At 37.0% G+C, this 24,830-nt stretch overlaps 1 protein-coding gene across 1 annotated transcript in view; it reads left to right on the forward strand.

The window, feature by feature from the left end:
• Positions 1-16,496, forward strand: part of ldlrad3 (low density lipoprotein receptor class A domain containing 3) — a 142,157-nt gene extending 125,661 nt beyond the window's left edge. The window contains exons 5-6 of the mRNA XM_038275397.1: positions 13,574-13,961; positions 15,317-16,496. Coding sequence (XP_038131325.1) covers positions 13,574-13,961; positions 15,317-15,521 — 593 coding nt within the window. The 3' untranslated portion in view covers positions 15,522-16,496. The remainder of the gene's footprint in view (positions 1-13,573; positions 13,962-15,316) is intronic.
• Positions 16,497-24,830: the final 8,334 nt, after the last annotated feature.

Consider the following 24,830-nt stretch of genomic DNA (forward strand, 5'->3'; position numbering starts at 1 on the left):
GAATGCATTAAATGCAGAGTGTAGATTTTGTTGCTTTGTATTTGTGACAATGTAATGACAATAAAGCTGAATTCTATTCGTCTTCTAGTCTATGTTTCACCCAATGTTAATTGTTAATTGGGTCAAACATAGCAAACAATCCAAACGTTATATTAAAGATGGACTTTGACTCAGCGCAACTCAAACAGCAGTGTAGATTTTGTTGCTTTGTATTTGTGACAACGTAAATACAATAAAGCTGAATTCTATTCGTCTTCTAGTCTATGTTTGACCCAATGTTAATTGTTAATTGGGTCAAACATAGCAAACAATCCAAACGTTATATTAAAGAAGAACTTTGACTCAGCGTAACTCAAACAGCAAAGGGAAACTCCATGAAAGGTAAAAAAAATGTAAAAAAAAACATACCTCATATGAGCATGAGCTATAAGAGGGAGCAGAAGAGTGGTGCAGTTTGTTTTTGGCCACAAGTGGCAGTATCATTAGAAATCTCTGTAATACCTCTATAAGATTGTATAATCTTTTCATTTTGGCTCTGTGCATGTTTAAATGTACCTCTTCAAAGAGCTTTGATAATTGAAGTTGGTCTCAGTAAGTATTGAATTAACTCAAAAATTATTCCATCTTCTAGCTACCATAATGAATTCCTGTCCTCAAAGATAAACTTAGGGATGATTGTCAAAGAATCCATATTAGTATACCCCCTAGAGTAGGTAGAAAAAAAATTAAATAAAACTTGTACCTGCTCATATAGAAGCCATGCTCAATAAGAAGCCAAATCTGCCTCTATAAAAGCCACTCAGTCTATGCTTAGGGGAGACTGTGAAGTGCCCTTTAGATGTATGAGGGGCTGTAGCATCTGGAATAGCATCCCACTCTCTATAAGAGAATCTTCCATCTTTGACATTTTCAGATCTTAACGAAAAACTGTCTTAAATTAAGTCACAGGTGTCTCCCTTAAAAGCCACAGGGTCGAAAGGACTTTTTTGTCTTCCTTTTTTTTGTCAACATTCTCAACAAAGAAACCCAGACATCCATCTACCCAAACGCCTCCTGAAGCACCCCTTAGGGAAGCCTGAGGCGTTCCAAAGCCAGCCGAGAAACATTGTCCTTCCATCTTGTCTTGGACCGCTCCTTGGGCCTCCTTTTGGGTGGCCATTTTTTTTGGCTACAATGACCACTGATATTTTTGCATGCATATTTTATTAACATATCTTTTCCCATGAATTTTTGCTGTGTGTTTATTAGTATATGGTTTACATATTCATGAAGGCACTCATCCAAATATAGTTTGTACCTCCTGTCTGTTGTTTTTGCAAATCACTGTGCATTTTGTGTGAAGATCAGATTTGTGAATGCTAACAAGGTAGCATGTGGTTTAATACACAAAAACCTTTTAAAGATCAGACCCTTAATCTCAAATGCAATATAACAAAAAAATCCCATTATCTTCTCTATGAAACACACTAGTGTCCCATTTTCTTGGTAAAAAAAATATAGGTTTCATCTGCCATACAACATAAGCTGAGACCTTATATCCTTAGCTAATTGCAGCAATTGTGTGAGCTATATGCTGGGTGGGCATTTATGTGTTGATTACCTCCATTTCAGATGCGCTTATTGAAGTACACATAATATTTCAGCAGGTTATTTCATGGAGTCACTGGTCATCACATTTCTGTTTCCAGATGCATACAGAATGACTGTGAAAACAGCCTAGTCATTATTTAACATTCCTGGTGATGATATTTCTTTAAATTCATGTTTACTCAGTCAGACATGCAGTAAAATGACGTATTAGTTTTATTATAAATTTTATGTCTTTTTGGCCAACTTAAATAGCTGTTGTTTACCTTTTACACTTCAAACCCATACTTTTCCAGGAGCCTGGAGAGGGCAAAGTCATTATTGTACCACACATTTCTTTTTGTAGTTTCCTTTATACTTTTTATCAGCATACACAATATTTCAAGTATTTCAAGTTGTCTTGACTTTTGATCATAATGAAAAAGGTTTCTGGATTTGTTTGTTATTCTGTGTTTTTTTCTTAAGTGGATCTCAAAATGGTCTGACTGTGAATAGCAGGGTGTGTTTGAATAGTTCTGGACACTTATTTCAAATGACAGTTATTCTTGCTTTGCCAAGTGTAGTACCTTCACACCTAATGTTCATAAAGAAACTATTCAGAAACAGTGTGGATCTGTTTATGGGTTGTTGTTTTTTTAGCCAGATGGCATCCTGCCTTTCTCACTCTTCCACCCACTGCACAGCCTAAGCCCTCTCCAGTGCCCACCCAGTCATTAATATAAAATATGAGATTCCTGCCCCCTAGTGGCTGTCTTCTCAAATTCAGATCCACAGTCAGTATAGAATTCAGCTATGATAAGCTTTGGATTGCCAAAGCTTTACGTATGTTTTTTAAACTTTTCTCCCTAATGTTCCATATTTGTGAATCAGTGCAGTAATCCATCTGTCCTTCATCCATCTATCCTTCTAGTGTCTATCATTCATCTTTTCTTCCATTAATCCATCCCTCACCCATCTACATTAATCCATCTCTCATTATCCATTCATCATCCATCCTTCTGTATGTCGGTCTATACGTCTATCCATCAGTCTGACTTAATTTGGGAATTTTATGTGAAAGTACAGTATATACGATTACTATAAGACCATCCATCATGTCCGTTCTATTGGGGCTCCATTAAAGCTGTTAAGGTGTAAAAGGCATATTTTGTCTTTTCAGCCCCCAACTCTTTTCTAAAAAGATGGAAAGCACATCATAATTTATTCTATTCACAGGTGTTTTAAGTGTGGTATTTATCAAATGATGGCTCTTTCTTATTTATTTTCTTTTTTTAGCTAAATTTCTTTTCATCTTACTTTGCCTGTTCACCTTCAGCCGGGCCTAACCTGACAGCAGCTGATTAGCATTTTTAGTGGCAGGTAGCCAAACGAGATAAAGGAACTAGTTCCAGCAACATAAAAGCAGCTTGTATCTGAGCAACCTAATGGCTGGTCTGCTGTTTATGTGCTGCATTAACAACAGACAAAAGAATGCTCCTTTCTTGTATTAACCCCCGCATGTTCAGTCGCCCATTGTGCAGCTGCAAAAGCCGTTTATTTCGGTTAAAGCAAGTTTTTTTTGATTGTCAAAATTCTGTCTCATCTTGCGTTGTGGCCTCTCTCAGCAGATTTTTTTTTTTTTTTTTTTTTCCCGAAACTCCTACTAATGCATATTTAGGTGTTTTTTTTTTATATAAAAGCTTCCACTGTTATGCTTTAGGCTGTTTTAGATTATGATGTAAATCCCCTTGGCCTTTTGAGGCTTTTTTTTTGTTGCTGTAAAGGAGTGGAGGCATTTATCATGCATTTAAAACACATTGAGGTTGTTGGATAATTATGAGCTCAGTTGGCTTCTTTCAACTAGATTCGGCTCAGATTTTAGGTTTCTCACATTCCCTTGATTTTTATAATCCTGGATGTTTTTATATAGAAAAAGCAGAAATCCCTCATGGACATTCACAGTTTTTGATTTTTGTCTTCACAGTATGGAAGAAAACTGCGAGGGGTATTGGGGAAGACAAAATCTGAGTCATTAAAAAGATGGAAATGGTTACTTTCATTGTCCTTTTTGGAGAAAAAAGGATTCAATCTCAGGGTTTGGAGAGGATGGCATGCAGATGTTCACGCAAAAAAGAGTGTGTTCCTGTTACTGAGCAAAGCACACAGTGGGGGTCTGTATTACTCAGCCTCTTGTAGCAGTTTTTTTTTTTTTTTTTTCTTTGAGCAGAAACTGAGCGAAGTTAAGTTTTAGGAAACTGCATAAAGTATTTCTTCTGAGACTATTCATGTGTGATTCTCTTATCCCTGTCCCTTTGCACACCCCCTGCCTTTTTTTTACGACTGTGCTGTGATTTTAGCATGCGCATAATTATTTGCTCCTGTGAATGTTTTTCACATTCTGTCAGGTTGAATCCACAAACCATTAATAATTTTACAGCGATTTTATCTGATAGACCAATGCAAAATAGTGCAGAACTCTAAAGCAGATGTGAAAGGATATGTGGCTTTACAGTTTTTTTGTTGTTTCAAATAAAAACCTAGAAAGTGTGTTGTGCCTTTGTTTGTTGATGCAGTTGAAAGATTTAATGACATTTCTTTAACAGAGTGACACATCTAAAGCTGACATTTTCATCAATTTTGTTTCTAGTAAAATAACTAATTTATAGTCGGATTGTTGACACGTGTTCATGATGGAATCAGTTGCTATAATGTGATTCTGAGTTTATGTCTTTTTTTCTTTTTTTTGCTGGTATTTCAAGCTCCGCCCATACATAGTATTTTCTCAAGTTCCCTGACAGTTTTTCTATTCTTCCCAGGAGTGGCCTGTATTACATACAAAGCATGTTGCTACAGGGACCATGTTTCACATTGTGGATGTTTGCCATGTTATGTTCGCTTTACAAATAGCACTTTCCATGCAGAGTAAATAGTTAACGGTTTTACCTGACCACAGGATCCTTGCTTCTAAATCTCCCCCTGTGTTGCTTGTGTCAAACTGTTAACTAGCTTTCTGCATGCCACTCTTCCATGACGTTAAACCGAACTATGTTTGATATCCTGGTGGTTTAACTTTTATACTTTTATAATATGAATCTGGTTATCCATTGTCTTCTAGGAAAGGAAGCTTTGCAAAACAGCAACACATTTTTTCAGATTAGGTTGATTTTGTGTATTTATAAAGGTTTTATTTAGAGATTTAAATGAAGAGGAGCCTCGATTTATGCATTTGTGAAACATTTTTTAAGTTACAAGGCATTGCATTGGGTGAAATACAAAATAAAAGGCAACATGCAGAAAGACTACGGCTAAAATCTGTCATGATTTTTAATAATAAGCATTCTGCTGATAATTCATCTCCAATTAGTGCATTTTTTTTTGTTTTGTAATGTAAAGGTATGTCATCTCTAGGAAAACTAAATGAGGAGGTGGATGCCATTACAGTAAATAGAGAGGAGAGAGGAGAGCAATAGAGCTGAGAAGAGGGTGAAGGAAACAACAGAGCAGAAACAAGAGGGGTGCATAAAATGCACTGGGAGTAGTGGAGTAGAGGTGAAAGAGAAGAGACAAGGGATGTGGAGAGATGGCACTCTGATGTAATTAGAGTGTCCTATTTGAAAGGCTGCACCCCTCCCACCAGGCACCACATGCGGATGGAGTTTATGAATATAGTGCGGATGTAGTGGGAGAGGCAGTGTTGTCATCAGAGCTCCAGAGTAAAGATATTAATGTAAAACCCAATGGCATCTGTGCGGTCTCTATTACATGACAAGATTGGCTCTAAGCACAGAATCTTTTTCTGTATATAAAACCAGCGATGCCCCTGATACTAACGCAGCTACTTTAAGAATAGGCGTCTTGTAATACAGATTCATTATCTGATACAATACCAGAACCAGTGACTTATTTAAAAAAAAGCTTTCCACTAACTTTAAATCATACTAGCTTTAGATTAAGGACATTTTTATGTTTCATAAAGAAACGTATTTGATTGTAATAGAAAACAACAGGATATGTGTGTACCAGAAGGTAGTGTTAATATTATGACTATTCTAAATAACAATTTAAAAGCCTTAGGGTAAAGGTTCTCTCAAAGCAATTGAAGAAAAAGCAAAGCTTTAATACCTTCCTCAAATATAGCTTTAAGCAAATCAATAAAAGTGTATTAGGTGACATGATGCCAACTTCCAAACACGTTATTTGTATATGTTGAACTCTTAAAAAGTAACATGATCCATTTAATCAGTTTAACTGATGTAGTTGTAAATGTAGTCTTTATTTTTTCTCATTATAAAGGGGAATTAATTAATTAAAGGATTATTTGGATTAACATAATAATGGCATAATGTTAAGTACAAATTTAAAAGCGTTGTGTATGAAAATTCTGGTTCTTAGATAAGATAAGATAAGGTAAGATAAGATAATATAGACTTTCTCACAGTGGAGAAATGTACTTATCACATCAGCTCAATAGACAAAAGTAAACTGTTTTATATCTGAACAGGTGTAAAAAAAACTACTGAGTTTAGCTAAGTCATGGTTTCTGATTCTGTTGAATAAAAAAAGCGTAATTTATCCATTCTTTTTATTTAAATACTTTTTTATTTTATTTTTGCTGTTTTTGACTGTTTAATGTATGTTAATATCTGAGGTATTCTGTGGATTGTATGTATAGTTAATTTTCCAAATGGCTGTATTATATGAATTGTTATGATGCAGCACAGAGTTAATACTCACTAAATGAGGATGTGTTAATCTTTGACTGCTCAGCTCTTCCCTAGGAGGTTGTTTAACTCAATAGATGGCTGTTCATAGTGTTGCACTTTTACCCTAAAGCTTGATGTGAAACTCTACCCAAATGAAGTGTGTAACATAATTGTAAAAACACTTCCTGAGACCAAATGTGCACAATTTTATAAAGAACAAAAATATATTTGAAATATGGTGAAATGTTTTTAATAAATTTTTCACTTTTTATTCCTTTCAAGTTTTATCATATAACATTTTAGTATTTAGGTCATGCAAAAAAAAAAGCAGACTAACTGAGCATTTTGTTTGATCATTGATAGTATTTAATTGCTGCAGCTACATATCTAATCATCTAAGTAGTGGGCCGGACGGTGTACCGGGCCGGGTGCTCAAAGACTGCGCTGCGGAACTCACAGACGTCCTCACCTCCATCTACAACATCTCGCTGTCCACCTCATGGGTACCAGCCTGCTTCAAAGCCGCCACAATAGTCCCCCTTCCCAAACAGTCCCATGTCACAGGCCTTAACGACTACAGGCCTGTGGCACTCACTCCCATCCCCGCCAAGTGCATGGAGAGACTGGTCATAAAGCACATCAAAGCCGCAACTCCACCATCACACGACTCACACCAGTTTGCCTACAGGGAAAACCGCTCCACAGAGGACGCCATCGCCATCGTGCTCCACACACTGCTGGAGCATCTGGAGCACCAAAACACCTATGCTCGCCTCCTCTTTGTGGACTACAGTTCAGCATTCAACACCATTCGGCCCTACAAACTCCGCCACAAACTTCACCAACTGGGACTCAACACCACCCTGTGCAACTGGACTGTGGACTTCCTCACCAATCGTACACAGAGGGTCAGAGTGGGCAACAACATCTCCTCCACTCTTTCCATAAACACCGGCGCGCCCCAGGGGTGTGTTTTAAGCTCTCTGCTCTACACCCTGTTCACACATGACTGCTCTGCCTCTTCTCCCTCCAACCTGATCGTCAAATTCGCTGACGATACCACCGTCCTGGGCCTCATCACCAACAACGATGAGAGGGACTACAGGGCAGAGGTGCAACATCTGGCATCATGGTGTGACAGCAACAACCTTGCTCTTAACACCAAAAAGACCAAGGAAATGATTGTGGACTTTAGGAAAAAACAGCCTAAAAAGCACGAACCCCTCTCCATCAGTTCAGAGGTGGTGGAGAGAGTCAGTACTTTTAAATTCCTAGGGGTGACCTTGGCGGAGGAGCTGTCTTGGGGCACTCACATCGCCTCTACTGTTGGGAAGGCCCAGCAGCGCCTTTTCTACCTGAGGAAGCTGAGGAGCTACCACATCCCCAGGCCACTGCTGGTGAACTTTTACAACTGTGCCATCAGCAGTGTTCTGACTTATGGGCTCCTAGTGTGGTTCTCTAGCTCCTCCAAAGCAGACCAGCAGGCACTCCAGCGTGTGGTGAAAACAGCAGGGAAAATCACTAGAATGCCTCTCCCAGAGATTAGTTCCATCTACACCACACGCTGTCTACGGAGAGTGCAGAACATCATGCGTGACAGCCACCATCCTGCCCATCACTTGTTCCAACTTCTACCATCAGGTAAAAGGTACAGGTCCCTTCAGAGCCGGACCAAAAGACTGGCCAACAGCCTATACCACCAGGCCATAAGACTCTTGAATTCACAGGACTTGAGGAACGGACTACCTAAAATTCTGAATTCTGAATGATTTGCCTTATTCATTAGGGCCCCGTTATTATAGTCTGGTTGGGAGCTGTGTATTTATTCTGTGTGTGTGTGTGTGTGTGTGTGTGTGTGTGTGTGTGTGTGTGTGTGTGTGCGTGCGTGCGTGCGTGCGTGCGTGCGTGCGTGTGTGTGTGTTGGGGGGGCAAGCATTATGGCACTTAATAATCTTTGCTGCACCTTAAGTGGGATGGGGGGGGGCGGGGCTGGGGGGGTCAAGCACTGGTGTCACTTTTACCTCTTGTGCACTTTACTTGGAACTTGCTGCTACTAAGTATTGTACCCCAAACATAATTTCGTTGCCTTTTTTTGACAATGACAATAAATTCTTGAAACTTGAATATTATCATTATTGCCAACTTTTAAGCCTTAAGCCCATGTTTTGCATTCAGCCTTTAATGCCTTTTCCTTTGCTGTTGCTAAAACTAATATCAAACTGAATGGAGAAAAAAAAAAGGATTCTAAAACTCAATCAAAGGTATGTCGTCGGGGGGGTTGCAAAGTCTCCTGGGACCCCCTCTCCTGTGATCGAAAAGCGGGGCCTGCTTCTGCCTTTTTTCTTTTTAATTTGGCTGCCTGTCTTTTCATCCTGTGTGTCATTTGCAGGAGCCTTTCAGGACTCCATCACAAATCTTCCCAAAGACGCTCCTATTGTTGCCACTGCAGCATTATGAGATTCTTTTGTATGTTTCTCTTTTCTCCCTGAGGACTGCACTCTATCCCAATAGCAGCATAGGTTGGCAGTGGTGGGATTTCTTTATTTAAGCTTCTTCTTTTTTTTTCTTTTTTTTTTTTTAACAAGGTAATTATGGAAATAATTCCTCTCTGGTTTGGTCTTTCTCTGCTGAGTACAGCCTGGGATTAATTGGTTGCATGAAGGACTGGCCATTTTTAAATCAAGAGGGGGGGGGGGTCGAGGGAAGCTTGTCTTGTCATCTGAATTAGATTAAATTTAATCAAGGCATGGAGCCCCTGGCTACAGTGGTACGTTGAATAGTCTGTATGCTAGTATTGTTGTTTTTAGGTATTCAGCAATGTGTGTGAATAGCTACGTCAGGCCTCCAGGGTCAGTTTGACAGAGGAAACAAGCAGCAGGGTCTCTAAAAGAAAAGAAAAACTATAATCACACATTGTCTCCTTTGGTTCGCTGCATGCTTCTTCTGACATGTTCCCTAGAACAGAAATCAAAGTCATGAAACCAGTATTGAATAAGATGCTCTTGATGCAATGATTTTACAACTGTTACAACAGCACAAATATGCATAACATAAAAGCATCAAAAAGAACATGGCATCATAATTCTTCTCCATTTCCTTGCCTGTGCTCCACCCTGCCTTTAGGTATTTTTTCTAATGGGATCAAAAATTAGAATGCAGTTGTGAAAGCCAACTACACCAACTGAAAAAAGGCAATGTCCATTTCTAGCGAGGACCAGAGAGATGGACCAAACAATGTTTTGTTAGTTGGCCAATAAAAATGAGATTCAGCTATCATTCCTGAACCTTCTATTTTAGACCTTCCAATCACTATTCTTTAACTGTTGTCTAAGTACCTCATGATGGACTTTTAACAGATTAGCAAATAGCATACATTTAATTTAACTAATTTACTGTAAAGTTTTAATTGTTTCAAACTTTTCCAAATTGCTCAGTAAAAATAAGCTCTAGATCAGACCAGAAGACCTAAGAGGTCTGGGCATTTGATAAAAAAGTCTGTGTTGTGTTTCGTGTTAAGTTATTCATTGACTTATACAACAACAAAATAATTTAAATACCATTCTATTAGATATGGGAAACCTGTTTAAGGAATTTAGAACTGGGGTGATATGTCCTATTTTCTTAGTTTTTGTGAGGACATGAGGAGCAGCATTCTGGATCAACTGTAGCTGTCTGATTGACCTTTAACCTTCTTAACATCCACCTAATTTTAAATAATCCTTGCATTTTTGCATCACCAAATAGAAAAGCAAATAACTAAGGAACTATAAGTCCAAATTACACATGTGATACAGATTTGTGAAGACACCAATGCAGTAGTCACTTCTTTTAGAGATGAAAGAATGGTTTAGTTTTTCTACATCCGGTTCGGATTTTGGTTCTTTAATCCTTGAAATGCTCTCAGGTGGTACAGTAGACGGGTGGCTTTCTAACTATCTTTGAATTGCGTGTTAACTATAAATGTGTTAACATACTGAGATGTCTTAACAGGTGCTGTCTGACATTTAGTTAAATAGCTTGACGATAGCGATATAGACAAGTGGTAAGTAGAACTACAGTTCTATTATGAGACTTTAAGGGTAAGCTTAAAAAGCAATTAAAGTAGTGTATGAATGGCATATAGGGAGGATGGGCTTAAAAGTTTCTAAGTAGTATTTTATATTTATGTGCCTTTTCAGAATTGATGTTAGAGGTGTTTTGATATCCGTTATTTGCAGTATTAGTATTTTTTTTTTCTTTTAGGTAGCTTAAAAAAACAATACACTGCATGATAATGGGTAGTAGGACACATATTTTGTCGTTTTAAGAACATGATTACAGAAGGTCCTACTAATAATTTCAAAGTTACAGTTACACAACAGAGAAGCATTGCGCCTGGCCCAATAAAACTCTGTCTCTTTTTTATGCTTTCCTTTGTCTAATGTTTTGGTTGGTTGCAATTTCTCTTTTAATTCCGATTAAAATGTTCTTTCCTTAATAAAGCTACAAATCTTAGACATAATCCCATCCAACTTGAGCTCCACAATTCCACTGCTACATCTTCATTTCAGGAAGTGGGTAAATTATTCCACTGAGAAGTGGGGCATTCATTCAAGACTAAAGATATTTCTTGCATCCATGTTGACTATAAAACCTTTGATGGTTATTTATGAGGCTTCAACTTCAGGATTGCTGCATCCTTTTTTAAAGTCTATATATGATGTTGGGCTTTTCAGGGTCACTTAAATCTTTTTCTGGCCCCTTTTGCCTGAGGAAAAGAAGCTACCTAATAATTATGAACACCTTTAAATAGGGTGTTCATCTCCATAGGTTATTATCTGATAGGTGCTCAGCTATGTGGTTGTGCCACTTCAATAAATATGTTCTAGTTCTAATTCTTTATTTTTCTTACTATAATCTTTCATATTAAATATATTAAAGACATAAACATCTGAACCACAATAAACTAAAAAAAAGACAAGATAAAAAACCAGAGTTAGAAATTATTTGTGCACATGCAACCAAGATGGTTGGTGTGACATAGGGGACTGAGTTGTTTAATGTGCAAATTGACCTACAGCCCAATTAGGCCATTGTTTGAAAAAAAAAAAACATAAGAAAGTAAATGGTTTGTTAGATAAAAAAAGTGTCCATATCCAGCCACTATGATCTGGGGCTTGAAATGTTGATCAGGTTATGATCTATGCCTATGTCAGAGCATTATTATGCTGTAGATCAGTTCAGAAAGGTGATAGCCTAGACTTGTTCAGAATAAGTGATGGATGGATGGACGGATGGACATTCTTTTTGCATATTTTGCCCCAAATTTTCTGGGGCGACCCTGGTGGCTGCTTTCTCCACTTTGAAAAGATCCACTTTAGGCAATCAGATCACTTATATCCTGAATGCCATTTGGTCCATAGTAACTAGCTGTAAATCAATGTGAGAAACTCAATGATTTGGTCTAAATCTCTTAAAGTCACCAGACTGATTAGCTCATTAAAGTTGAAGTGTTGTTAAGAAAATTAACATCTTTTTAATGTGCTTTTCACAGTTAAATATGAGATTTATAAGAACGGACAGAATTTGACATTGGAGAAAATCTGACTATGGATTATAGGTTGTAGATTAAAGTTAATATAAAGGTTATAACAACAGAATTAAGCGTAGTTAAATTTTGCACTAGGTGCCAGTAAAATGTTTTCAAATTTCAAGTGTGGGTAAAAAAAAAAGCTGCTTTTGGGGGAAAAATGGTTACATTTGTCATTTTCAACACATGTTGATGTGGTCTTCCATTAAACATGTGACATCATAAAAACATGTCATTTTCTTATTTTAACAGTTTATATGTGTAATATATAATTTTTATGGAGGGGACTTTATGCAATTGATTCCAGTTGTAATACACAACAATAACACAGCCTCTATAAATTACAATGTATTATCACTATGGACCAGAATGAGTCACTGTGGTCTGTTTTGTTTTTGCTTTAGCTGCTCAGTCTTGCTTTGTAAATGTGGAACTGGTTCAAACGCCATCTTTTTCATAAGCCCATAAGTGCATCTGAGCATTGGCATACTTCAAAAAGCTGCAAAAAGGCTTCCTAGTTTTGCCATTTTTTTGCAGTTTGATCCCTCCAGATGGAAATGTTTTTCAAAGCATTGATTTAGACTTCAGATACCCAGTAATGGTCATTTCCTGGCAAGAATTCTGGGCAATATTCTCACATATCTGTTGACGGCTGGTACACAAAGACAGGTTTACGTTTTAGGCAGTGCATTTGAACTTTTAAGTAGCATCACAGAAGCCTGGGAGACGAAGCTTAGAAAGTATCCCTTTCAGTGTTTAAAGTTTCTTTAAGAGACATGCAGACGTTTGATGTTTGTGCTCCCCTGAGGCAGAAGTTTAATTTGAAGTGAAACAGCAACTGTAAAATACTTTTATGTAGCTCCTTCCTCATTAGCACATGGTACAGCTCAGTCATAAATAAGATTCTTTCCCTTCCCTCCTATCCTCTGCCTAATACAACAGCAGTGTTGGCTGATAAGCTGAAACTCCGTTTACACGAGCCCCATCCTGAGTGCCTGATTGAAATTCTCCCACTGTAATATCAGTCAGTGGAAATGTTTAAGTGCTATTCCCTCATCCTATCTGGGATAATAAGCTGCAGTGTTCTCTGGCATTACAGCCGTCATTCTCCTCTCTCAAGCAAGTAGTTTGGCTCAGTCTGAGTTTGTTCCTGCTAGAGGCAGCTCTCATTTTGTGGACTAAGTTCCCTGTACTTCCAAATGTTTTGCAGAGACCTTCTCTCCCTGTAACCAACATGTTGAAGTGTGAGAGCCCCTGATATTCTGCAGGCTGACTTTAATTTTTGATGAATGTGTTACATATCATGTCATAGTTCTGGAGGGGGTTATTCACATACTAAGATCCACTGGTTTTTTCTTAATCTGGTCCCTCCATATTAAGGTACCTCCATGTTTTTTGATATAGGGACACACAAAAGCTCTCAGTGCTGATACATTATTTTACCTTAGGCTTAATGTCTTGTAAACTGATCGGACCTCGCCTCTAGACTCCAACGGGGACTGCTGTTATTGAATCGCCCTGATTACATTTCTAAAGGATTGTGAAAACAGTTTATTACTCTGTATTTACGGTGATCTCCTTTACTCCGATCTCTCTTCCCTCTTGCCTTTTATCTCCACATCTCATCTTATTATTTCCTCAGCCTTTGTCTTTAAATCACTGATCCTCCATGTTTTTATTAGCTGACTTATCCCCTTCATCTATGTTCCCCTAACCTCCCTTTCCTCCCTTACAGAAGCTCCTGGTTTTGTGACACTGGACCATAGTCTACGCTATTACCCCAGCATTACCTACGGTGTCATCGGCAGCGCCATCATCTTTGTCCTGGTTGTAGCCCTGCTGGCTTTGGTGCTTCATCACCAGAGAAAACGGACCGTCCTCCTTACAAGAAATGTGAGGGGGAACACAAATCATCACCAGCCCCTCCTGCTGTCCCGTCTGGTCATCCTGGATCGGGGTCATGTCCATGCTGGAGGTCCAGGTCTCTCCTCTGGCTCAAGCAATCCTACGGGCCAATACAGCTCAAGCCCTCAAGCCTTGCATCTGCTGTCCGGCACCGTCTATCCCTCTTCAGTTTCCTTGGACCTCCCTCCTTCATATTCAGAATCTGTTCTGGATGTCAGGTACCATGTCTAAGTTATAACCTTATATCTTGTTTTGGGGATAGGTGTGGTTAGGATAATTTTTTTTTTTTTTTTTAAGAAATTAACAAACCAACCAGAGAAATAATATAATCTTAAAAGGTTTTTTTCAAAAAGTTTTTCTGCACAAAAGTATAACATAATAACCATCTTACCCCGTGGAGCTTAGTTTCAATTTATTACTATGATAATTAAATCCTTTAATCTCTTGTGTACTCAGTTATTAAACATCAAAGAGGAAATTGGCAGCGAAATATCTGCATTATATAGACATCAGTCAATAAAAAAGCCTTTGATGAATGACCCCCTTTTTGTTTTCATGTTAACATTTGATCTATAAAAAAAGCAACATTATGGTTTCCTGAAATAAATTCCTCATATGGACTATTGTTTGAGTTAGTGCAGCTTTTTATAAATTTTTATATATTAAAAAGTCTTGGTTGTAATATTTGCAAAGTGTCTTTAAAAAGCTCACATACTGCTTGAGGTTTTATCCCATACTTTCCTATTACAACCATGCATTAGATTTTGACATTGTATTTTGTGTCACATAATAACACAAAGTGTTGTATATTTGTAAAGTGGAACCTAAAAAGGTGGAAGGCTTTTTAATTTATTTTTTTTAAATATACAAATGCAAAATTGGGGTGCATTTGTATTAAAAGATAGATAATACTTTTAACTGATCAGAAAATTTTATTATATCTTGAGGTTCTGAGTTCAAGCTCTCCTCCCATAGACTGCCACTCTTGTTCTTTGAGCAATAACCTTAACCTCACACTGCTCCAAGGGCGCCCAACAATGGCAGCCCACTGCTCCCCAAGGGGATGGGTTAAATCCAGAGGTAAATTTCTCCAATGTGAGATCAATAAAGATAAATTATTATTAACTATTATTATTATTATATGTCCTTGCTACATGGATTGTATGACATTTTAAATGCCATTTGTATGGCTTTTTTCTTTCCAGTCTTCCATTATGCCAGGTTTAGGGAGTACGTGACTGTAAGTGCTCTGTCAGTAGATTAGTACTCTTGAGCTGTGGATCTCTGCATCTCCTCCAGAGATGAAATGGTTTTCTCTGATTAATTCCACTTGATCTAATTTATGGGCTAAATGTCATTAAACACTAGGCTATCTGCAAAAATTTAAAAAGCAACCATGTATAAATTTTGTTTCACTTCATATCTAGATAGTATCTTTAAGATCTCATGTAAAATTTTAAAGTAAAAAAATTGGAGTTGGTTTTGAATGTCAGAATATAAAATGTATATGATATGAACTCTTTGTTGTGGAAAATCACTGAGTAAAGTCTCAATGTGCTCTTTTTTTCCTTAGTCGGCCTCCTTGGTTTGATCTTCCCCCTCCACCTTACCTCAAAGATGGGGAACTTTCTTCAGAGGGAAATCTTCCACAGTACGACACTCTCCATGAGGGTGTGAGTCCTCCCACAGCTGCAGACTCTGATCCTTCACCTCCTAGAACGGGACGCCTGAACTCACATACAGGTTCCAGCCTAAGAGAGGAGACAGACCGGCTGTAGCCCCTGTTCTGTAGACTGGTGGGGCAGGCAAACAGCTGGACTACTTGTTCCAGCTATCAAGCTGTATAAGACTGAAGGACAATTATAAATTAGGACATTTTGGAAGAGATTCAGAAGAGCTGATCAACTTTAGCAGGGTCTCAAACTGGCTGCCTTCACATCAGACTGACTGTATGCTTGCTCCCTCTGCTGGCATAATAGCTTCATTACACTTTTAGGGTGTCAGTTCGGCTAGTATCAATGTCACTTGAACTGTTTCCTCCTTGAAGATTTGGTATGTACTATTCTTACCAGCAAGAAGGTTTCTAAGAATGAAACTGTAATTTACCCCTCATCTTTGCTGTGATACATTTCTGATTAGCTTAGTGTAAGTTTTGCAGTATTTAAAAACACTCCATAATATTTCTTATGGCATTTTAAATATAACTCCATTGGTTTTAGTTTAAATTGTTCAATTTCCAGATATCAGGAAAGATTATTATTCAGCATTTTCCTTACATCCTGTTATGTCATATCATCAGGGGAATATGCAATAGGACCATTTATGTTTTATCATACAGTATTTGTATTTTATTTTCTAAAATCATTCCTCTAAGCAGGACGTTGTTTAGAAGCTTTGTCTTCATTCCATGTCTGCTGGAAGACCACCAGGGTTCATAGGCAGTCCTGAAACAGCTGAGAGAGAGGGACATTTTTCTTTTTCCAGGTGCAAACAAGAATGTTAAGAAGAAATTGAGATTGGCAAAATATGGCCGTTTCTGAATTTGTACTTGTAAATTTTCCTGTGCTCGTGTACTCGAAAAACATCATCAGCCTTAGCCCTAGTGCTGTTCCAAGAAGACCGAGAACGGAAAGGTCCTCTCTCTGCATAGTCGTGTGTGAAATCCTGCTCCTCTGATGGTGATTTGTTTTGTTTTATTTGGTAAAATGTTCATTTGATTTGTGTTTATCTGATTGTGTTAATTATTATTATTTCCCCACTAAATGAAAAAGTAAGAATTAATTATTATCTAGAGACTATTCATAACAGGAGGTAAAATGCAGCTCCAGACGAGCAGAGCGTGTGGGGACGTTACAAGTTCGCTTCTGTTCCAATTTTCCCATATTTATGCTGCGTGCTCCCATTCTCCTCAAGTCCATACTTTCCCATGTTCTTCTCAAGAATATACTTAGCAAGGACATGAGTCCCTTCTCGCGTTCTTGTGAATTGAGAAACGGCCTGTTACTGCTTACTCAATTTTATAAAGATAATAAACCTATAGTTTGAAAAATAGAAAATGATCCTGTGATTTTTTTTCTGTTGACCTAGATTTAAAAGTATAGTGGAGGATTTTTCCGCTCTATTAAACGTGTGCGAGAGCATGCACAAACCCATTTCTCCTCATGCATGTTCTGTTTAAAAGTTGCTGTTTGCATCACTCATATAAGCTTACTTTACAAAAGGAGATTTGCAATTTTTCCACTATGCACCAGTAAGTGAAACTGGGGACGAGCACGTTGGACGGCCATACATAAACATTACATAGAGAATTAGGAGGACCAGTTATTTTGATGATCCACCCAGAAAAAGAACACCCTCCACTGTACCTTTAAATGAAGTAGCTCTATCACATGTTTTCAGGTTGTTTTCAGATAAAATGAAACTCGGTTATGATCCTTTGATGTTTTTTGGTTACTTTTTTGTCTCCGTTTTCTTTATTTTTATCTTTTTAATGTTCTCAAGTTATCAATTATCATCTTGGTTCCTTTTTGTTTTCTTTGTACATCTAAATCAGGCGTCAACAACCTTATAAAGGCTTAGAACTGCTTCATGGGTATGAGTCATAGCAAGAGCTACCAATACTGATCTATGCATGGAGGAGTCTTTATGCATAATAAGCATATTTTTAAAATTTGCTTGTTTCAAATTTTCTTTTAGATATTTTCCTTTTCAAATCTCTATAAATGCAAGTGTGACAACAGAATAAAATATAATTTCAAACTCAGGCCATGGTGAGTTGTGCTGTTTTCAGAAGACGCTGAGGGCACCTGATGTGGTCCTTGAGGGTCCCTTGGTGCCAGTGGGCACCGCATTGGTGACCCCTGATGTAGATGTTTGGGTCAAATGCTTACTTGGCATTTAAACGTATTTACTATTATATCAAATAATATTCAGAATTCTTAAGCCTAATATATGGCACCGCCCTCACACTTCAGCCCATTTTACCCTTTAACTTATAAAATGTTCAGCTACTTCAAAAATGCCTGCCTGTAATTTTATTTTTTATTTTTTACATATACTGTAGTTTTTGTCCATTGCAGAAACACTACAGTACTTTTTTTCCAATAGAAAAGAATGGGGACCATCTTTAACTTCTTGTAACTTCTTTAGCTGTCTAACTCTTTATATGGTAATTCTTTCAGCACATGGTATTTTTAACGTATGTATATTTGCCAGTAACTTTAGCTCGAATTACGCTTTTTCACAGTTAATGTGGCCACATCTGTTCTTTTTAAGCCAGTGAAACTATATTTGTACTTCTACTTGATGTAATACTTTTTGTAGTACTACTGTTGTACTTTTGTACTGTACAACATAAACTGCTATTTCTTATTTTTATACATTTCCACTCTTTCAAGGATTCAGACTTGTACTTTTTTTTCCTCTACTTGCAGTATTAGAACTTAAGTACAAATACTACAAAACCTCAAATATAAAATTATTGCAAAGTTCTCTTTTTCGTGTTGAGCTGTGATCCTCTTTGCAGCAGTGGGTGCCAACAAATATAGCTAGTTTTTTCTTTTTTTCGATCCTTGTGCTACAGACTTGCACATGTGGTGTCTCTCTGTTGCCATAGCAATTAATTATTTTCTTCTCCTGTGGAGGGAATAGGGCATCCCATTCTCATTTATACCCTCCACCTTCAACCAGAGTGCCCTAAACAGCTGTGAGTGGAAGTGCATATGGGGCAGTTTGGGATTGGACAATCAGTGCTGAAAGTTGGTTCCTAAATTTAAGTTAGTCAGAAATGCAATATAATAAAGACATACTAAATCCACTTTAGGTTTATCTTCAACCAACATTAGGTTTAGGGTTAGCCCTCAGTCAAGGAGACCCATTAAAGGTATTAAGTTTAGGTATTAGGTCCACAGACCTTAGCAGAGATGGCAAAAGTACTCACTTTCCATACTTGAGTAAAAGTACAGATACTTGTGTTAAAAAATACTCTGGTAAAAGTGGAAGTACTGATTAAACTTCTTTACTCAAGTGAAAGTAACAAAGTACAGGCTTGTAAATTTACTTAAAGTATAAAAGTAAAAGTAGAAACCACTTTTTTCATGCCGTTGCCTACATTTTGAATGGATGTCTGCCAATAGGACTAGATCTCCGTTGTGTTCATTTTCAATCATCTCGTCGTCCATGCTACTATGCTAACGCCACCGCCACCAAGCTGCAATGATTTGCCGCCAATGAATACCGCCGAATCTGTCGATTCATCTTGTAGTGGTGCGTCAAATGCAACGTAGATTCCCATCCAATTATATTGAATTTGGTATTTATGACGTGAAAAATAATAACGGTAACTCCATTGAAATGATTCAAAACTAAAGTAACGAGCCAATTTTTTAAAATGTAAGCAGTAGAAAGTACAGATATTTGTGTAAAAATGTAAGGAGTAGAAGTAAAAAGTCGCCATAAAAATAAGTAGTAAAGTAAAGTAAAAATATCAGAAAAATCTACTTGAGTACAGTAACGAAGTATTTGTACTTCGTTACTTCCCATCTCTGGACCTTAGGTTAGGGTTCATCCATAACTTTCAGTTTAAAGAAATTTATTGCAAAAATCTAGATGATTAATTGGCTAATTGAATGGCTTCTCTATGACTAGCAATATGGTTAGGAGCTAGGTCGCCATCACAAAAACAGCTATCTCTCTAGCAGCAACATGTTCACACGCTAATTTTAATATTGTTGCTAATTTCTTAAAAATGTATTGTTTTGCATGTTAGCATGAGTATTCTAAGTTGCTAATGCTAACTGATTTCAAATCAATGCTTTCCTGCTGTTCTCTCACACAAACACACTGTACAAGTTTTATTATATTTGAAAACCACTTCCCAACAGTATTTAAAATTCCTTTATTGACAACATCTAACCACTTGACACTATCTAATTATTTCTATATTACTAAGAATATTCATAGGAAAACATAAATTTAGTAAAAAATGTGCATGCCCTTTCTAAGATTTCTCTCAGAGCCGTAGTCTTTATGGAGAGGTCTTTTAAACTTAGTTTTATGAGAATCTTCCCTACATCTATTGACAATTTATCATTTAGTTTAAAAGAATAATGCTGAACATAAAATGGATGTGTCTGTGATGTCTGTCTTTACATATTTACATATTTCTGCAGAATTGTGATGATTACGCACAATAAAGTCAGTAAAGTCTCTGAATTTGAAGCTTCTCTGTTTTAGGAAAGAGCAGTTGTATAGAAATTACATCTTGTGTTGAGATTACGCAATATATATATTTTGTTGTTCATTCCTGCACTTTTCATCCTTTTGTCATGACCTAAAAATTTCAAATAGGTGATCTAATTTTAAAAGTTACATTTTGTTTTAGCATACCCATTTTCGGTTTATCAGCTCATCTATTCATATTAGAGCTTTGAAAAAAAAATGTGTGGCCATTCAACCTGGTGTTAACCTGATAAAACATTTCCTGGGTTTGTTTTGACTATTATCTCGGGGATTACTTATATCCGAGTTTAGCTTCTTGGGTGTTGATTAGGCTCCCTCACTCAGCTGCCTTTTCTTTCCCTCTACCTAAGCTGCAACTTCTTTCAGCTGATTAGCTCTTATCTGTTCACCAACCCTGCCTTAGTGTACAAGCCTTGCTACTCACATTGCTCTCTACCAGGTCCTCTTGTTATAATACTTAATTCTGTTTTTATGCTTGTCACTCTACCCTTGTTGCTCATCAATGTTTCCATGTGCCTTCTGTATGGTCTCATTGTCCATTCATTAAAGCTCCTTATGCTGTCTGTGCCCTTGTTCCTACTCCACCACACCAACATAACCTCCATTTAAATATAGGGGCCACTTCTCTACTTCTCTAGTCTGTTTACCACTTGATTCTTTTTTTTTTTTTTTTTTTAAAGGACTCATACCCTAGTCAGTTCAGGTGCCTAAGAAGGCGCGAACTTGCCTTTTACCAAACTTCAGCCTTAGCCTAATTTGTAAAACAAAAATGAATCAGACACAACAGCACTAATGTTGTTGCAAGTAGCAATATTTTATTCAGTTTTCCAAGTCTTATACTATGGAGAAAAATAAAAATGTAGCTCTGGAAAAGGAGGAAATTTTGATCCAGAATGTTTGTACCAATGTATAAACATGAAACAACAAATACAAAGTTGTTTGGTTTTTTTCTTTTGCTGCACAACGATGGTATAATTCATGGTACAAACAGCTGTCAGATTCCAGACAAAGAAAATAAACACACACCTCGTTTTTCCTCAATTTTTATTTATTGTCCTCTTAAACTCAGAATCCAGCTGTGTGTTTGTTCAAAAGAGATCACAATGAAAACCATCTGTGAATTATCTGATCTGCTTAAATTGTGTGAAAAAGATTAACAAGAAAATAAAGCTTTTGAAATGGAACAGTACCTAAAATGTGAAGCAAAAGATGAATGTGTTTCAGGATCAAATGGGTCTAAGTTGTATGTTTCTATTATTTCCATTATGTCAATTTTGATACTAAAGTAAATGAAACCAAAGATATCATGAAACCCTTCTTAATACATTGCCTTTTTTTCACATTTATAAGTGAAAATGTTTAATTGGATCTAAAATAATATGTATTTTTTGCTGTAAAACTGGAACTGTTCTCAGGTTGAATTCCCAGGAAGGTTTATGTCTTGGGTTTGAATTGAAAATTACTTTTAATCAAGTTGTTTTTTCTTTATTGTTAGTAGTTATAGCTTCAAATATTCACAGAATCCCATTTCTTTTTTTAATGTTTCATATCATTACTTAATGTAATATGTGCATTTGAAATAAAACAGATTTTTAATTCAAATCCTGACTTGGACTCCTTATTACAATCCTATATAATTTTTCAATTGTTAAAATACAGATCTTAATAGGCTTTGATCAAGCCTGTCCTTTGACAGTAATCTTAAAAGCAGAGGCACATGCATTCTTATAATAGAGATAAGGTTCTAGTAATATTTACAGGCATAACTTTTTAACTCCTTAAGACTTACACAGGCATTCAGATAAAATTTCAAATGTTCAGTGTATATGTTCATAGCTGCTTAAAAAGACTGCTGTGGATCTTGTAGATAAAGGAATTCAAATTTTGTACTATTTGTACTACAAAAGTTGTTCAAATCTAAATGTTTATTTATGTAGCACCAGAATAAAAATACATATCATCTCAAAGCACTTAACAGAGAGAGGTCAATAAATTGATACTAACTGGTTTGTTTTCTAAAAAAGATAAAATCGAGTAAACATGCTGGGTATGTAGGTTTATATTTCCACAATTAAACGAGAAACAAAAATTTTTTAAGCATAACTTTATAAAACTTACTTCTAAGTTGTGGAAATTGTTAAATCTACTACAAAAGGATTTAAAGCTCACATTGATCAAATTCATATATATAATGAAGTTTTATTGATGCAGAGAAATCAAACTACCGGTACTACAAAACCCTGGTACCATCACATTTCCTATGAATTAATTCTACATGTCAAAAGGAAACAGAAATATGAAGTATTTTGTTATTTAGGAAATTAAAAGATTATTACAGGTGATATGTAAACAACTTCAGTGTGCAGTAATTAGGTTAAAAAAATTCCACAAAAGGTCAAAGTTGTGATGTTTATTAAATTGATGTTTCGACAAATAATGTAATCTAGAATGTTAATTAATAAAGGTTGTTTATTACTATAATGCCCTCCAAGAGTAATAGTTAAAGAGTGTGGGGTTAATCAAGTATGGAAAAAAAGATAGTGTGTATTACTATTATGTAATACTTGTTGATTAAAAGGCAAGACATTTTTCTAACAATATTTAGAATAACACAATAACCTGTCAAGAAAGCGCAATTTAAGTGAAACAGTGATTTAAAAATTGCTCAAAATAGAAAGCATTCCAACCTAAAGTATTTAAAGTCAATGCATTTGGGATTGAACAAGTCAATGCAGTTACACAGATTTACCAATAGATGTCACCATGTCACCATTACAGACAAATCTTTCCAAAGTTTAATCCTACTGGGATGTCAATCCTCTCATATTGTGATGTTTCTACAGGTTCAGCAAATATGCCTATATATGAGCTTTTTTCATTCATTGTTTTGTTGTTAAAGTGTCCAAATCTAGCAAACTGTTTTTTTTTTCCCTACGGGTCATTAGACTTTAAATGTATTTAAGATTAATGGCACATGTCTGTATGACTTAAATTGAGATTACCGGTATAATAAAGAATTATTTTAGCAGCCACCTCCCCTTTGCATTGTAATGATCCCCATTTAACCCTCCATGTCATTTTGTCATTCCCACCCTAATATCCGCATGACATTTTGAAACATCAGATAACGTGATACCATCTTTATTTGTTTTGGTGGGGCCTCCCATCATTTTATCTGCACATCACTTTTACTAGCCTTTTCTTCTACCCTGCTCATCCCCTTTTTTTTTTTACCCTTCAACAAAAGATATAACTCATCTTCATACCTTCCAGCCCCCCTTCCTTTTCCGTTTCTTAAATTTAACCATCTTTTCTAGACAGCCCACTCTCTTTCACCTCATCTTAAACTCTGATGCCGGAGGCACATGTTTGCTTAGCCTGAGCCCTTAACTACACTGGCTTTAATTAAAAGCCTGCACACTTCTCACTCTGCCTGTCCTGCACCTTTTCAGCATGACAGCTGGTGCACAGGCAGGTTGGGAATGAGGTACACTGGTCATTTTTATTAATATCTTTAAAGGGCACCTATGTAAAACAGATGCAATTATATAATTTTCAATTCAATTCAATTCAGTTTATTTATATAGCGCCAAATTCACAACACATGTCATCTCAAGGCACTTTACAGTTCAACCAGATCAAATTGATACAAAGTTTTCTATCTAAGGAAAACCAGTTGATTGCATTGACTCATTGACTCAAATACAATCCCCCACACTAAGCATGCTTGTAGCGACAGTGGAGAGGAAAAACTCCCTTTTAACAGGAAGAAACCTCCAGCAGAACCAGGCTCAGTGTGAGCGGCCATCTGCCGAGGCCGACTGGGGTTCAAGGAGACAGAAGCAGAGATACAAAAAGCAGCTGTAAAAGGCGGCCCCGTCCAGGAAACACACAGCCAGGCAGACGAGCTCCAAGGCAGCTCCCATGCCAGAGGACGAAGAAAGCACATCCACTCAGTCACGGTCAGAGAAACAGGACCACACTGGAAAACAGGCCGATCTCCAACATCTATAAACAAGGGTGTTGATAGAAGCAGCACAGCTGATGTTTCTTTCCAGGATGACGTCACAGCCAAACAGGAACAGACGAGGCAAAGCTACTCTGAGGAAAAGCAGAGAGAGCAGAAGGTTAGAGATTGAACTAACAGATTCTGCAGAATAGGAGAACAGAGAGAGAATGAAGCAGAATGATGAAATGGGGGTCCCTATGTCCTCCAAAAGTCTAAGCCTATAGCAGCATAACTATAGAGATAGCTCAGGATAACCTGAGCCACTCTAACTATAAGCTTTATCAAAAAGGAAAGTTTTAAGCCTAGCCTTAAAAGTAGACAGGGTGTCTGCCTCACGGACTAAAACTGGTAGTTGGTTCCACAGGAGAGGAGCCTGATAACTAAAAGATCTGCCTCCCATTCTACTTTTAGAAATTCTAGGAACCACTAGTAAACCTGCAGATTGAGAGCGAAGTGCTCTGTTAGGAACATAAGGAACAATCAGATCTCTGATATAAGATGGAGCTTGGCCATTTAAGGCTTTATATGTGAGAAGGAGGATTTTAAATTCTATTCTTGATTTAACAGGAAGCCAATGAAGAGAAGCCAGGATAGGCGAGATATGATCTCTCTTTTTAATTTTCATTAGAACTCTGGCTGCAGCATTTTGGATCAGCTGAAGGCTTTTAACTACAGTTTGTGGACTTCCTGATAGTAAAGAATTACAATAGTCCAGCCTTGAAGTAACAAATGCATGGACTAGTTTCTCAGCATCACCCCTGGACAGGATATTTCTAATTTTTGCAATGTTCCTCAGATGAAAGAAGGAAATTCTAGAAACCTCCTTGATATGGGACCT

Source organism: Cyprinodon tularosa, unplaced genomic scaffold (assembly GCF_016077235.1).
Source record: "Cyprinodon tularosa strain WSP-4 unplaced genomic scaffold, ASM1607723v1 ctg121, whole genome shotgun sequence".
NCBI classification, from domain to species: Eukaryota; Metazoa; Chordata; class Actinopteri; order Cyprinodontiformes; family Cyprinodontidae; genus Cyprinodon; species Cyprinodon tularosa.